Source organism: Thermobia domestica, chromosome 6, assembly GCF_964235325.1.
Source record: "Thermobia domestica chromosome 6, izTheDome1.hap1.1, whole genome shotgun sequence".
NCBI classification, from domain to species: Eukaryota; Metazoa; Arthropoda; class Insecta; order Zygentoma; family Lepismatidae; genus Thermobia; species Thermobia domestica.
The window spans coordinates 2,615,676-2,629,491 of record NC_137459.1 but is presented as its reverse complement, the minus strand read 5'-3'; the positions used below and the strand labels follow the sequence as shown (position 1 = coordinate 2,629,491).

Here is a 13,816-nt window from a genome sequence, read left to right as displayed (position 1 = left end):
TTCTGATGAGGTCGGCACATGTTGTTTCTCTATTTCATCGTCGATCTCGTTCTTCTAAATCATCATCATCATCAGTTTCTGTGTCACTCTTCCGTATGGGTGCCCCTAATTGTAAATGCATTATTGCAAGTGCATTTTTCTGTTTGCAATCAAACACAAAAGATTACTGCACTGTATTACAAGTACTTCGAATTATCCACAAGGTAGGTTCAAAATTTCGATTTACTCACAATCTTTTACTATTGTTTTCAATAGTTTTCAATGGAAGTAGGCTTATATTCGAATTATCCAAGTTCTAATCAACCAGAGGCAGCTGTATTACCTTTAGAGCTACTGAAAGAATCGAGTAGGTTTGAAGTCATGCTTCTTTTGAAGAGTTTCAAGTACTTTTGTTAGTTTTACCACGAAAATATCAATGTAGGATGCAATGAACCAATTTCCGACACAAGCAGTGGAAATAATGCATACCAAGGAGCATCCTTTACGATCAAAACAAACTTAAAATTCACAGAGATAACATGGTACAAAATAAAAATAGATGAAACTTTTGAAAAAAAAAAAAAATCTAAAACCTACCGCCTCCAAAAAAGAAAGAAATTAACTTACCTGACTCGAGAACAAGAGCCCAGGTGGAGGAAATTTGGCAAATTTCAAATCCAAAGCTTCCAGCAAGGGCAATCCAGTCAGCGTCCAGAGAGCTTGAATAGGAGCAGGCTGCGAGGGCGTCCGGTTGAGGGAAGACGCCAGCAGTGCTCTTCTCATGTCTACAATAGACAGAAAAGAGAAGACCACACCACTGAGGATCTATACTGAAAGTGATCATCTCAAGCTGGGCTGAGGGAGGTTCACCACCACGCCACCACATGGAAACAAGTTGCTTTCTCTTATATACGTACACACTAGGAGTAATCTATACTCCGCTTTAGGTAACATTGGGCTCTAATCATGAACACTTGATGTTCAATTCCCGAAGTGTTAACATCTTACTTTTACACGCAAAGTAAAGAAAACAATCACAATCAAACAGCTAAACGCACGATTGTACAATAACACCGAAGTATAATTTGTCACCAACTTATTTTATGTTTATAAACATGGTAACCAACATTAAGGATGATGTATTTAATCGGAAACGGCGTGATGCAAGTATGTTAACTTCCGTTCTTCTGAAAAACCTTCCACACAAGGTACATAAGCCAATCGTCGGAACAAGCATCATTTAGTTGCATACTTCTCAGTGTTATATAAAGGCCATCTTGGTGTTGAAGCCTGTGACCTTGACCCTTTTTCAGAAAACTACGTTCATTTGCATCGGGCACAATTCTGCTCTCTCGTTAAGACGCTCCAGGATGCTGGAATGGTTCCGCACAAAGCACCTGTAGAAATTAAACCCAAAAAAGTAATCATATAACTTAAATGAATATTTTGATCTAAACAACATTCGACTTATCTAGATGAAATGTCAGTTCAGTTCGGGTAGGTCAGTACTTGACAAAAGATCATCTAGTCCTCTCTCACTGTTAATCAACAACAAATACGGAAGAAATCAAAGAACTTAAGCAAACTAATCGTCTCCACAACACTCAACACTCAGAGCTTGCAGTGTGAACTGCTCGACCAGTCAGCTGGCCGACTACAAAGATGGCGATACCAAGTTCTAGGAAAAATCAATACCACTTCAGTGGTGCCACCAGTCGTTGAACCTACCTACATCTCTGGCTTCCGTAAGGAAATCGAGATTCTCGAACTGGCGACAAACACGAATGGTAGTCAACCACCAGACTAGTACTGAATCTTCACTCGCACTGTGACGCTACAATACAAATACATTAGAATCTAAAAATACCCACGATGCTGCTAATGATAGCGTGCTTATTTTAGTGCGACTACAGAGTTATTTTCATTTGCGTTATATAGGATTTATTAAAACACTGACGGCAACTAACACACTCAAAGAAACTTAATTGGATAGTTACTAATCTTTAACAACTCTGAAACTTATTCTACGTACAATAGCCATGTTTTTCACTATTTACTATCATTAATATTATCAGTAATATAAAGTACTAACATCCATTACCCGCTTTGCCGGGTTAAAATGAAAATTTAAATGCACAACTCCGTATCTCATGTGTTTAGTACCCGTGAAATATATTGTCTTCGTTTCAAGTGGCGTATATTTAAAGGGCATCGGAAAGATAACTGTTCATCCCAGCGACCCCGAAAACTATGGATTCGACACTAACATTGATCATTTTCGATCATTTTCGTGTATCTCCCCTCTCCCAAGTTGCGAAGCTAAATTTGGTTTGAAAAGGGATCGAGAGTATCACTGTTCATATCAGCAACACCAAAAACTATGGATCAGTCACTAACATCGGTCATTTTTGATAATTTTTTTACCTCCCCCTCCTCTTTCTCCATGTTGCGGAGCACGGCATCGGAAATGTCACCGGTCATCTCAGCGAACCGAAAACTATGGATTCGTCACTAATATGGGTTATTTTAGATTATTTTTATACATATCATTTCTTCCCCTCCACCAAGTTGCGGCGCAGACTTCGGATTTAATAAGCATCAGAAGTGCCACTGTACATTTCAGCGACAACGAAATCTATAGATTCGGCACTAATATCAGTCGTTTTCGATCATTTATAAATGTTCATCCCCTCCTTCCTCCAATAAGTTTAACCGTCAAAGTAATATAACAAAATCACCCCAGGTCTGAACCACATCTATGATGAAAATTTGATTGAGAGCTTGAAGAGTGATGAAGTCAGAAAAACAGTTAGTTTCATTTATATATATAGGCCTATATATATATATATATATATATATATACATATATATATATATATATCCCTACTCCCCTACCCACCCTAAGTTGCACCGTCAAAGTAAAATAATAAAAACAATCACAGGCCCGAACCTCATCTATGCTGAAAATTGATCGAGTTCGGCCGAGTAGTTCAAGAGTTAAGTTTTATTTATTTCTTTATATATCACCCTCCTCCCTTCCCCTAAGTTCTACCTTCAAAGTGAAATAAGATCCCTCGCCATGTGTGAACCTCATCTATGTTGAAAATTTGATTGAGATCGGTCGGGTGGTTCAAGAGTTATTTCCCCCCTCCTCCCCCCTTAAGTTCTACCGTCAAACTGAATAGCTAAAAAACACTCCCACGCCAGAACCGCTTCTACCCCAAAACTTTGATCGAGATCGATCAGGCGATTCAAGAGATAAAGAGTCACTTTCAATTTTATAACAGACTAGCCGAACCTGCGCTCTTTACACACCGCATTTGAGCATGAATCTCCTCATTCCCCACAACACCTGCACATGTTCCTTTACAGACACAAGTGAAAGACATCTTGATAAAAATCGGCAAGGGGTACAATAAATGGGAAATTCTTTCGATTATTTTTTGTATATGTCGCACCGTTTGAAAGATTGAGCCTACTTCCGGTTGGAGTTTCTAGTTCATGTATGATCAGTGTTTTCTTTCTTCTTGCATGCAGTATGCAATAAGCAAATACATTATATACACAACTAATTATAATGTCAGTGATATACGGTGTTCAACGGGCAAAACACTACAAACAATAAAGATTCATCTTAGCCTGGAGAAATGGTTATCTTTATTTCTCATTATCATTTGGCCATGAAACAAACGCCTGAAAGATATACAACCCCTATACACAATTATACTGTGTTGGGATGTACAGCTCGTAGGATATGATGCTTTCAACACTTCGTGCGTACCCCCAAAAAATGTAATAAAGAAATAACGGCTACATTTTTTTTAAATATTCAATTAGAACCGGACAATCTACATAAAATTTAGAATCGACCAGCGAAAACTGCACGTTTCTAGCACTTGTGGTACCTGAGATCTCCTTGTCGAAAGGATTGGAGACAAACATAAACTTTTCTTTGTAGACAAACATATAAACCTAACATTTTAATAGACATTATAATATAGACTAGCGTTCGGCTAGATGGGGGCTCCGTCCGCATATCCCCGAGTCTGCTCGGCCTATGGCCTCGCATTTCTTACCTATCGGCCTTTGCATCAAGAGTGAATTTCGCGAACTTGCTCTTCATATTTCCTGAATCTGCCCATCCGGGAGCTTCGGCCCCACACACTGTTTGCGCTTGGCCTACAGCCTCGCACCTCTAGAAAGCACAATTCTATCGTTTCTTTTCCTATTTCAACTATCTAAAAGATTAGATTTTGTATCCCATGAAAACGCCAATTTAAATAGCACAAGAATTTCTTCATCCCCCTTTATACTCCTAAAAATTTAAAATTATTCACTTTTGGCAATTTTCTTGTCGGTTAGTACTGGAAGGCTACAATCATGCCAAATTTCATCATTCTAATCCTGCCGGAAGTGCCTAACATTTTGGGGTGTAGAAGACGTCCCATATAAATAACATGGGAAGGATTTTTCAGTTCCCCATAAAACCACTCTAGAGTTGGATTTTTTTATATTTACTGATTTACTTAGGTAACGCTAACGAAAACGTACAAGCATACCTAATTTCAAGTTTTTTTCCAATTCGAAGTACCTAAAATATGAGATTATAGGTCCAAAAAAAGGCCCATTTATGATTAAATTTGGCATGATTATAGTTTTCCGGAAATAACCCACAGGAAAATTGCCAAAAGTGAATATTTTTAATTTTTAGGGGGTCTAAAGAGGGGATGAAGAATATTGTCCCTCTTTAGCATAGGGGCATTCTTCAGTCCCTCTTTAGACCCCCTAAAAATTAAAAATATTCACTTTTGGCAATTTTCCTGTGGGTTACTTCCGGAAAGATACAATCATGACAAATTTAATCACTGCAGCCCTATAGGAAATGCTTAATAATTTGTGTCAGCTCATGTAGTTTTATATATAGTTAGGATAGGATCTACGTGAGTGTAACGATGCTTGTCCTCCAACTCCTCCTAGACTGTTGGAACGACACTGATGGCTTTTGGCATCTGACTTGACCCTTGCCTAGCTTGTTTTTATTTTTATTATTATTATTATTATTATTATTATTATTGATTAAAATGTGCATTCTAAAGGGGAAGAAGGGTTTCAAATTTGATACCAAAGGTTCAGTATCTCATGATGATCTCAACTTAGAAAAATTAAACTTGGTATATTAATGTGTCTTTTAAAACAAGCGGACCGGTGTCCGAGCATTTTTTTTTAAATTCCCGTTTTAAGGAGGGCATTTTGTATCTTATATATATAAATGAAGAAACTATGTTTATCCGAGAACTTCTAGACCGCTCAGTTGATTTTGATTATTTTTGGTTCATGATAGGATCATGGCGTATCATAAATTTATATCATATTCCTTTAATTAAAATGAGTGTCCTAAGTAGAAGGAGAGGGAGGTCAAGGAACATGAATCTTGTGTATATAAATTCTACATTAAAATAATAGGGCAGATGACCCAGCGTGTTTTCAAAATTCCCGTTTTAAGAGGTGGAAACCACTCGAAAGCTTTTTGAGGGGTGATTTCTGTCACCAACATAAAACAAACCATTTGAGAGTGCTCCAAGAGCATTGCCAGAACAAACTCAAAAAAAATGGAGAGATGGAGCGGGAAGGATAACTGTGATTGTTCGAACACGTAAAAGTAAATCTTTTCAGCCGCACCTTCTGTTTCTCGCAAAATAACATCTCTCTATGACTTACGGTTCCCGAGGTATGGCTCCTTAAATCTCCCAAAAGTTGAACTTTATGGTCAATATCTGAACAATGGTGGCCAGTTGCCATCGGTTACTATTTGGTACCAAAATGTTCACCGTTCTCTTAGATATTGATGAACGCCAATGTCATATCTCTATGACTTACGGTTCACGAGATATGACTCCTTAAATCTTCGGAAACCGGCCATTTTTGGCCAATATCTCGGGAACGGCAAGAGTAACGCCAAAAACTCCATCACTTTCTCCGATTGTTTGATACCTTATCGAACAGAGGGCTCAAAATTGAAAAAAATAACACACACACACGGACTGACACAGAGAATTCAGTAACGAACTTTTTTTAAAGTTCGTTGAATATAGGGATGCGCACGAGACAAGATTTGTAGCTGTCTCGTCTCGAAAATGTGCTGTAAAAGTGATGTCTCGACTCGAATTTTGTCAGGAAAATTCTGTCTCGACTCGTCTCGTGCGCATCCCTAGTTGAATATATAGACCAATCTGGGTACGCAAATGCCTCCTATCGGGTCTACGGCTAGTAGAAAATTCGTCGAAAAAAATGCAAAACAGCCTTAACTCGAAAACGGAATGCCGGATCAAAGTCGGACAAATAAATAAATAAATATATAAAATGAAATAAGAGAACATTCATTATTTCAATTAATGCACAATTTGCTAATTCCTTGAGTATTTACGAAAAGTAAAGACAGAAAGTACTCATTAAAGACAAAAAGAGCAACCGCATCCATAAGGGACCATATGAGACCCTAATTTTGGATGCAAGTGAGTCTCCACACTTGAGAGATTTCGAAACATAAAGGATGTTGAGAGACAACACCAAATAACTTTGGGAAGTGATTCCTTACACGAAGACTTACACGGTGCATATTTCAGCGTTGTAGGGTCAGTGATGGTAATCATGAGACACTGCCTATAGAGGGTAATTATGAGACACCCCTCACAGATCTTCAACCACTGTAGGATAAACACAAATTAACAGAACAGGCATTTAGTAACACCCTTCACAATACTCTGTCTACACTTTTACGTTCCAGTTTACAAAAGCTTGGACGTAAATTTCTTTTAACAAACTCATTCAAAAAAATTGTTTTGAAATTTGAAATCCTATCATTAACTTTTATATCTACTCGTGCAGTAATAGCACTATTGTGAAACCAATGGGTGTTGATGGAAGCCTGATAGGCAGAGCCGTAGCTAGAGATTTCGGCGCCCGGGTCCAAGTAGAATTCGGCGCCCCCTACATTCATCTTACCTTTGCAAATAAAAGCTGTTTTCAACAGTGTTATTTTAGACTTTTAGTTAAACTTGACAAAACTACTTTTAATTGTACACAAATCCACTCGGCGAACAGTTATGGAAAGAGCATGGAGCAGATTCTCCTATGTAAGGGAAACCCTGTTAAACATGGAGTTTGATAGACGTGGGTGGTAGCGTTGGAAAGGTTAAGGTCTTATGAGCACAGTAGTAATACCAGAAATCGGGCCCAGGGCCCAGAAATGGGGCCCGAAGTTTTGGGTTTGGGTTTCTTCTATTCGACTATCAATCATTGAGTTCTTGGACGTAGGTGGTGGGGTTGGAAAGATCTTGCTTCTGTTAACACATCGGTGACTGGGGTCCCGAAATTTTGGATTCGGATCAATTCTATTTGGCTATTAAACATGGAGTTGTTGGACGACAGTAGTGGTGTTGAAAAGGTCCCTTCCCCCTTGAGCACAGTTGTGATGTCAGAAGTCGGGCCCTGGCCTCGAAGCCCCAAGAAATGAGGTCCAGAAGTTGTGGGCTCGAGTTCCTTTCTATTTCCCTTTTAAACAGGGAGTTGTTGGACACGGGTGATGGCATTGGAAAGGCCCTAATCGCTTGAGCATAGAATAATGTCAAAAAGTGGGCCCTCGTCTCAAGGCTCCAGAAATGAGGTCCCGAAGTTTGAATTCGGGTCCATTCTATTTGCCTATTAAATGTGGAGTTGTTGGAGGAGCGTGGTGGCGTAGGAAAAGTCCGGGTCATCTGAGCACGGCAGTGATGTCAAAAATTGGTCCAGGGCCTTGAAGTTCCAGAAATGGGGCCCCGAAGTTTTGAGCTTGGGTCCCTTATATTCCTCTTTTAAACAAATAAGTAAAAACTTGTAGCATTTTAAAAAGTTTAGGTTGCGAGCAAGAAAATTTTTAACATATTTCTTTGCATTTCTAACACTTTTTCTTTCTTCTTCCTCCTTCGGCGCCCTCTTGTTATCAGCGCCCGGGCCAACCGTCCAGCTCCCCCCCCCATCTACGGCTCTGCTGGTAGGTCAGCAGGTACAGGTTAAGTTTACTTTGTCCCTCGGTATTTTTTTTAAGAGTTAGATTTTTTAAAATCTAATTTTGCTTCTATGGAGGGTAATTATGAGACGCATGCCAGATTAATCTATCTGATAAATAACTAGAATTTGTCTCCGTATCCTAGTATGTTCATTTTCAAAACTAGAGTCTGTAGTTTAGGTAGTCCTATAACTTGTTTCTTAGTAGCTTTCAAAGTTGTAGACCTACACTACTTTGTTGAAAATAGCCTAGGTTGCATATTAATATACTAAAACATAAAAAATAGAAGTAGCCTAAGCTGTTTTTTAGTGAACAGCCTAGAACTTCGTATAAATTTGTTTCATAAGCCTGTTTCGTAACCTGAAACTATCTAATATGGCCTATTATAGTCAACTCACAAAAATGTTAGAATAACATCAGTACCTTTATGTAATAAACACAAAATAACGAAGACTTCTTTGACATTTACTCATCAATTTATGAGATAACAGGAAATTTCTTGGCAGTGAATTGTTACTCTATTGGCATCATAAACTGCTACCTAGGTTAATTGCTTTCAAAACTAATGTGAGCTGAGTAACGTGGAAACGTTGTGAAATCTGTCTCATAATTACCTTTACTGATCCTGTAATCACATATTCGTAGTAAGTTTTCTCTTCCTTCAATCACTTTCGTCACAATAATTTTAAAAAATGAAACAAAATCTTTAATTTACCGTCCTGCGTTTGTATCTTTTAGTCAAAATATAAAGCACATGATTAATAAAAGTGGATGACTACAAAGGAATGTGTAGAATGAGATTGTGGGAGGAAACGGAAGAACTCTGAGAAAACGCACAGATATGATATAGTCCACCAAAAATTTCTATGAGATGGGATCGAAGCAGGAAACCAATGTTCCAGCTGACATCTAAGCCATCGTTCGTCCTGCTATAAATTTGTTACATTGATACACCCTATCCATTTAAGACTAATTTTCATCTCCAATCGTTGTTTCCCCCTACTTACGTTATTAATGAACATTTTGATTCGAAACACTTCAATGTTAATTGTTTTGGATTTATAACCTTGTTTGTAGAACACCTCAAATTTATTCTTTCCCTTTGAAGATAACCTCTGCGCCGCCCCTGTCCTACATCCACTGATATATTAGACGAATCTAGGGTTGAAAATAATTGCTAAGCCTTTTTATCTGACCTTTATCTAATACTTTGTTCTCCAGTTATTGAACTTTTCAGTATCGTTCAAATTTTTGAAGCTACTAAATGACGCATTTGTGTACCCATGATGATTTTTTTTTCGTCTTCTTGTAAGGAATTATTTCCTAAAGGTCTGTGCTTTTAACTCCGAACATTCTCTACTGTACTAACGTCATTTAAGTGTGGAGTCTTATCTGTATCCACAATTTGGGCCCCGTGTGGTCTTACATGGCTAGAAGGGCTCTTTATGCCTTTACTTTTCGTATAATACCTATGGTATTTTCTGATTTCTTTGGGGGTTACCCTTGTGTCGCCCCTGCACTACAACCAATTATGCATTAATGACATATACGACAAAAAATAATGAATGTGCCGTTTTATCCGAAGGCTACTTATTGATCAGAACGTAAGGAGCAACTAACACCGATTGCCCTTCTAATTTGCATCTATTTCCATCTTACACTCCCCTCTTTTTAATCTCGAAGGCATTACAGGTCAAACTATTATGTGCATCCTATTGCACATACTATGTTAAACTTAGCGATCTGAACTCCATCTTCTCCCTCGGAAATGCATTTTAATAAATATGACCTGACAACTCAGTTCGAGGTAGATATTCACTATGTCCAAACATTCCTTTCGAACGGTTGAGCCATTTCTCGTTATAATAGACTAAACTAATAGTGCTGTCCCGTAGGCATAAGTTATTTCTTAATATACGAAAGGAGTATATATATTTAAATGGGCGGGGGGACGCGTCCTACCCAATATTTTGAAATACAGAATATTCAATATTTTATTCTAATTTAATTTATTTACTAAAAATAGAATAACATATAAATAACTATATTTATTTGGAATATAATACTCAGGCTGTGAAACAATTATAACAGAGTTCTTGATATACCTTAGGGAGTCTGTGAAGGTAAGCAGAAAGGTAACAAATGGAATGGAAGATAATAAACAGATTGGGCTAGGTAGTACCATTTAAATCACTTTCCTTCATGACCCCCCCCCCCTACAAATATTACGTGCCAGAGACGTCGGTGTTTAAATGTGGTGAACAATACGAACATTTTCCATGTTATCAGTAGTCAAGCTGTGAATTCAGTACGTAAGATTTATCTTATGTTGAATGTAATCTATCACACTAGTAACAATTTAAGCTTGAATGCTGAATCGTTGTTTAGTTTCATTTCTAAAGAGATTTTCTTTCCTTCCTAGCCATTATTTTGTCAATAGCTTACAAAACACTGGCACCAGACCTTTTACATCCATAGTCTTTAAAACTTTTTCAGTACTGAACATTGTTCATCTAATAAGAGACTATCCGGTTCGCCATAAGGACCAGACTGTCATGTGATCAGGTCAAAAGTCATGTTGCGTCCTAAATCGAGTCTGGAGATTCCAAATCCAGATGTGAGATATTTCAAGTGCGTAACTTCCGCGTGGGGCGACCTGGGTAATTCGAAGAAGGTGCATATACTTCATTATTTATTTTACTCAAATAACTTGACTTTTGACAATGTTCTATCCATATTTACCTTCCGTGCTATACATCGTATTTAAGCTTTTCATTATGTCTTTGCAAGAAGCTTTCAATTAACCATCTCCTTATTATATACTTTACCATTATTCTTGATTTTACTCAAACAACTTGACTTTTGACAATGTTCTATCCATATTTACCTTACGTGCTATACATCGTTTTTAAGCTCTTCATTATGTCTTTGCAAGAAGCTTTTAATTAGCCATCTCCTTATTATATACTTTATCATTATTCTTGATTTTACTCAAACAACTTGACTTTTGACAATGTTCTATCCATATTTACCTTACGTGCTATACATCGTTTTTAAGCTCTTCATTATGTCTTTGCAATAAGCTTTTAATTAGCCATCTCCTTATTATATACTTTATCATTATTATTGATTTTACTCAAATAACTTGACTTTTGACAATGTTCTATCCATATTTACCTTCCGTGCTATACATCGTTTTTAAGCTCTTCATTATGTCTTTGCAATAAGCTTTTAATTAGCCATCTCCTTATTATATACTTTATCATTATTATTGATTTTACTCAAATAACTTGACTTTTGACAATGTTCTATCCATATTTACCTTCCGTGCTATACATCATTTTTAAGCTCTTCATTATGTCTTTGCAATAAGCTTTTAATTAGCCATCTCCTTATTATATACTTTATCATTATTATTGATTTTACTCAAATAACTTGACTTTTGACAATGTTCTATCCATATTTACCTTCCGTGCTATACATCGTTTTTAAGCTCTTCATTATGTCTTTGCAATAAGCTTTTAATTAGCCATCTCCTTATTATATACTTTATCATTATTATTGATTTTACTCAAATAACTTGACTTTTGACAATGTTCTATCCATATTTACCTTCCGTGCTATACATCATTTTTAAGCTCTTCATTATGTCTTTGCAATAAGCTTTTAATTAGCCATCTCCTTATTATATACTTTATCATTATTATTGATTTTACTCAAATAACTTGACTTTTGACAATGTTCTATCCATATTTACCTTCCGTGCTATACATCGTTTTTAAGCTCTTCATTATGTCTTTGCAATAAGCTTTTAATTAGCCATCTCCTTATTATATACTTTATCATTATTATTGATTTTACTCAAATAACTTGACTTTTGACAATGTTCTATCCATATTTACCTTCCGTGCTATACATCATTTTTAAGCTCTTCATTATGTCTTTGCAATAAGCTTTTAATTAGCCATCTCCTTATTATATACTTTATCATTATTATTGATTTTACTCAAATAACTTGACTTTTGACAATGTTCTATCCATATTTACCTTCCGTGCTATACATCGTTTTTAAGCTCTTCATTATGTCTTTGCAATAAGCTTTTAATTAGCCATCTCCTTATTATATACTTTATCATTATTATTGATTTTACTCAAATAACTTGACTTTTGACAATGTTCTATCCATATTTACCTTCCGTGCTATACATCATTTTTAAGCTCTTCATTATGTCTTTGCAATAAGCTTTTAATTAGCCATCTCCTTATTATATACTTTATCATTATTATTGATTTTACTCAAATAACTTGACTTTTGACAATGTTCTATCCATATTTACCTTCCGTGCTATACATCGTTTTTAAGCTCTTCATTATGTCTTTGCAAGAAGCTTTTAATTAGCCATCTCCTTATTATATACTTTATCATTATTATTGATTTTACTCAAATAACTTGACTTTTGACAATGTTCTATCCATATTTACCTTCCGTGCTATACATCGTTTTTAAGCTCTTCATTATGTCTTTGCAATAAGCTTTCAATTGGCCATCTCTTTATTATAGTTTTTGAGATATGTGCACGACTTCAGTTTTTTCATTGATTTTCCATTGACTTCATTGTTCATATTTCGTGATTTTTTTTTTACTACGTTTCATCCATTTTCGAACAATTTCATTTTTGAATGTAGAATCTACATAGTCTGTTCTATATTTAAGCTGAATTTTAGCCATCTCCCTCTTTTGGCTTTTGAGATAAATGCAGAAATTGTTTTTCAGTGATTTTCTTTCCATTGACATTAATGTTTCGTGTTTTTTTTTGACTATGTCCCATTCATTTTAGGACAGTTTGCTTTTGGAATATAAAATCTACATAGCCTCTTCCACATTTGAGTTGAATTCCAGGCATCTCCCCCGAAGTCTGTTCACATCACTGCAACCGGATAGGTCCTTTAGCATAAGTACCTAACTTCAAAACTGCTTCTGATAAAAAGCAAAATTTCACTGAGTACACACCAATGTCATATTTACTTATCTGGCAAAAGTTTCTTTGCTACTGATATCGTATACTCTTATTTCTTTGTAAGTTATTTCTTCCTGCTGCAACTTGGGTTACTTTGGTCACGATTTCTCCACATCACATGAGGATGGGTCTTGCTTTTCGGATCCGGTCTCATTCGGACAAATCTGGTGACCGAGACAAACCTAGCGACCTGATGGCCCAGAAGTAAGCCAAATATCGGCTCTGCAGCTAACATTAATGGTTTCAACTAATTGAGCTAGATTATTTCTGTTTCATTCTCGGTGTGACATTTCTTAATCAAGGTATTATACATTTCTTACAATTTCAAACATAATTTCATGTTCATTCGTCTTCTCATACTAAAAAATAAAGAAGTAGTTTTGTAAACAAACTACGCAAAAAAAGATTTAACAAACCACTGTTTGGGCTCAACAGTATTTCCTACACTCTACATAACAAGTTTTACGGGCTCGCTTGACTAAATTTTGAAAGCCCCTTATAAGATAAATATATAGCTTATCTTTCACGTAATTCTCGCCTGCCCTAGGTTCTACCGTCAAAGTGAAAATATTTGTTTTAGAAAATCCAGGCTCGAACGTCATCTATGTTAAAAATTTGATCGAGATCGGCCAGGTGGTTCAAGAGTTATTAAGTTTTATTTATTTTTATGTCACTCCCCTCCTCCAACCCTAAGTTCTACCGTCAAATCAATATGATAAAAACCACCCCGGTCCGAACTTCATCTATGTTGATAATTTGATTAAGATCGGGTCGG

The 13,816-nt window shown here is 36.4% G+C and overlaps 1 protein-coding gene across 2 annotated transcripts in view; it reads right to left on the bottom strand.

Moving 5' to 3' along the window:
• LOC145687814 (uncharacterized) overlaps positions 1-13,816 on the bottom strand; it is a 153,400-nt gene that overhangs the window by 115,136 nt on the left and 24,448 nt on the right. The window contains exon 2 of one of the 2 annotated variants that reach the window (XM_081761239.1): positions 607-1,376. The exons of the other annotated variant lie outside the window; for it this stretch is intronic. Coding sequence (XP_081617365.1) covers positions 607-865 — 259 coding nt within the window. The 5' untranslated portion in view covers positions 866-1,376. The remainder of the gene's footprint in view (positions 1-606; positions 1,377-13,816) is intronic. 2 annotated transcript variants of the gene reach the window in all.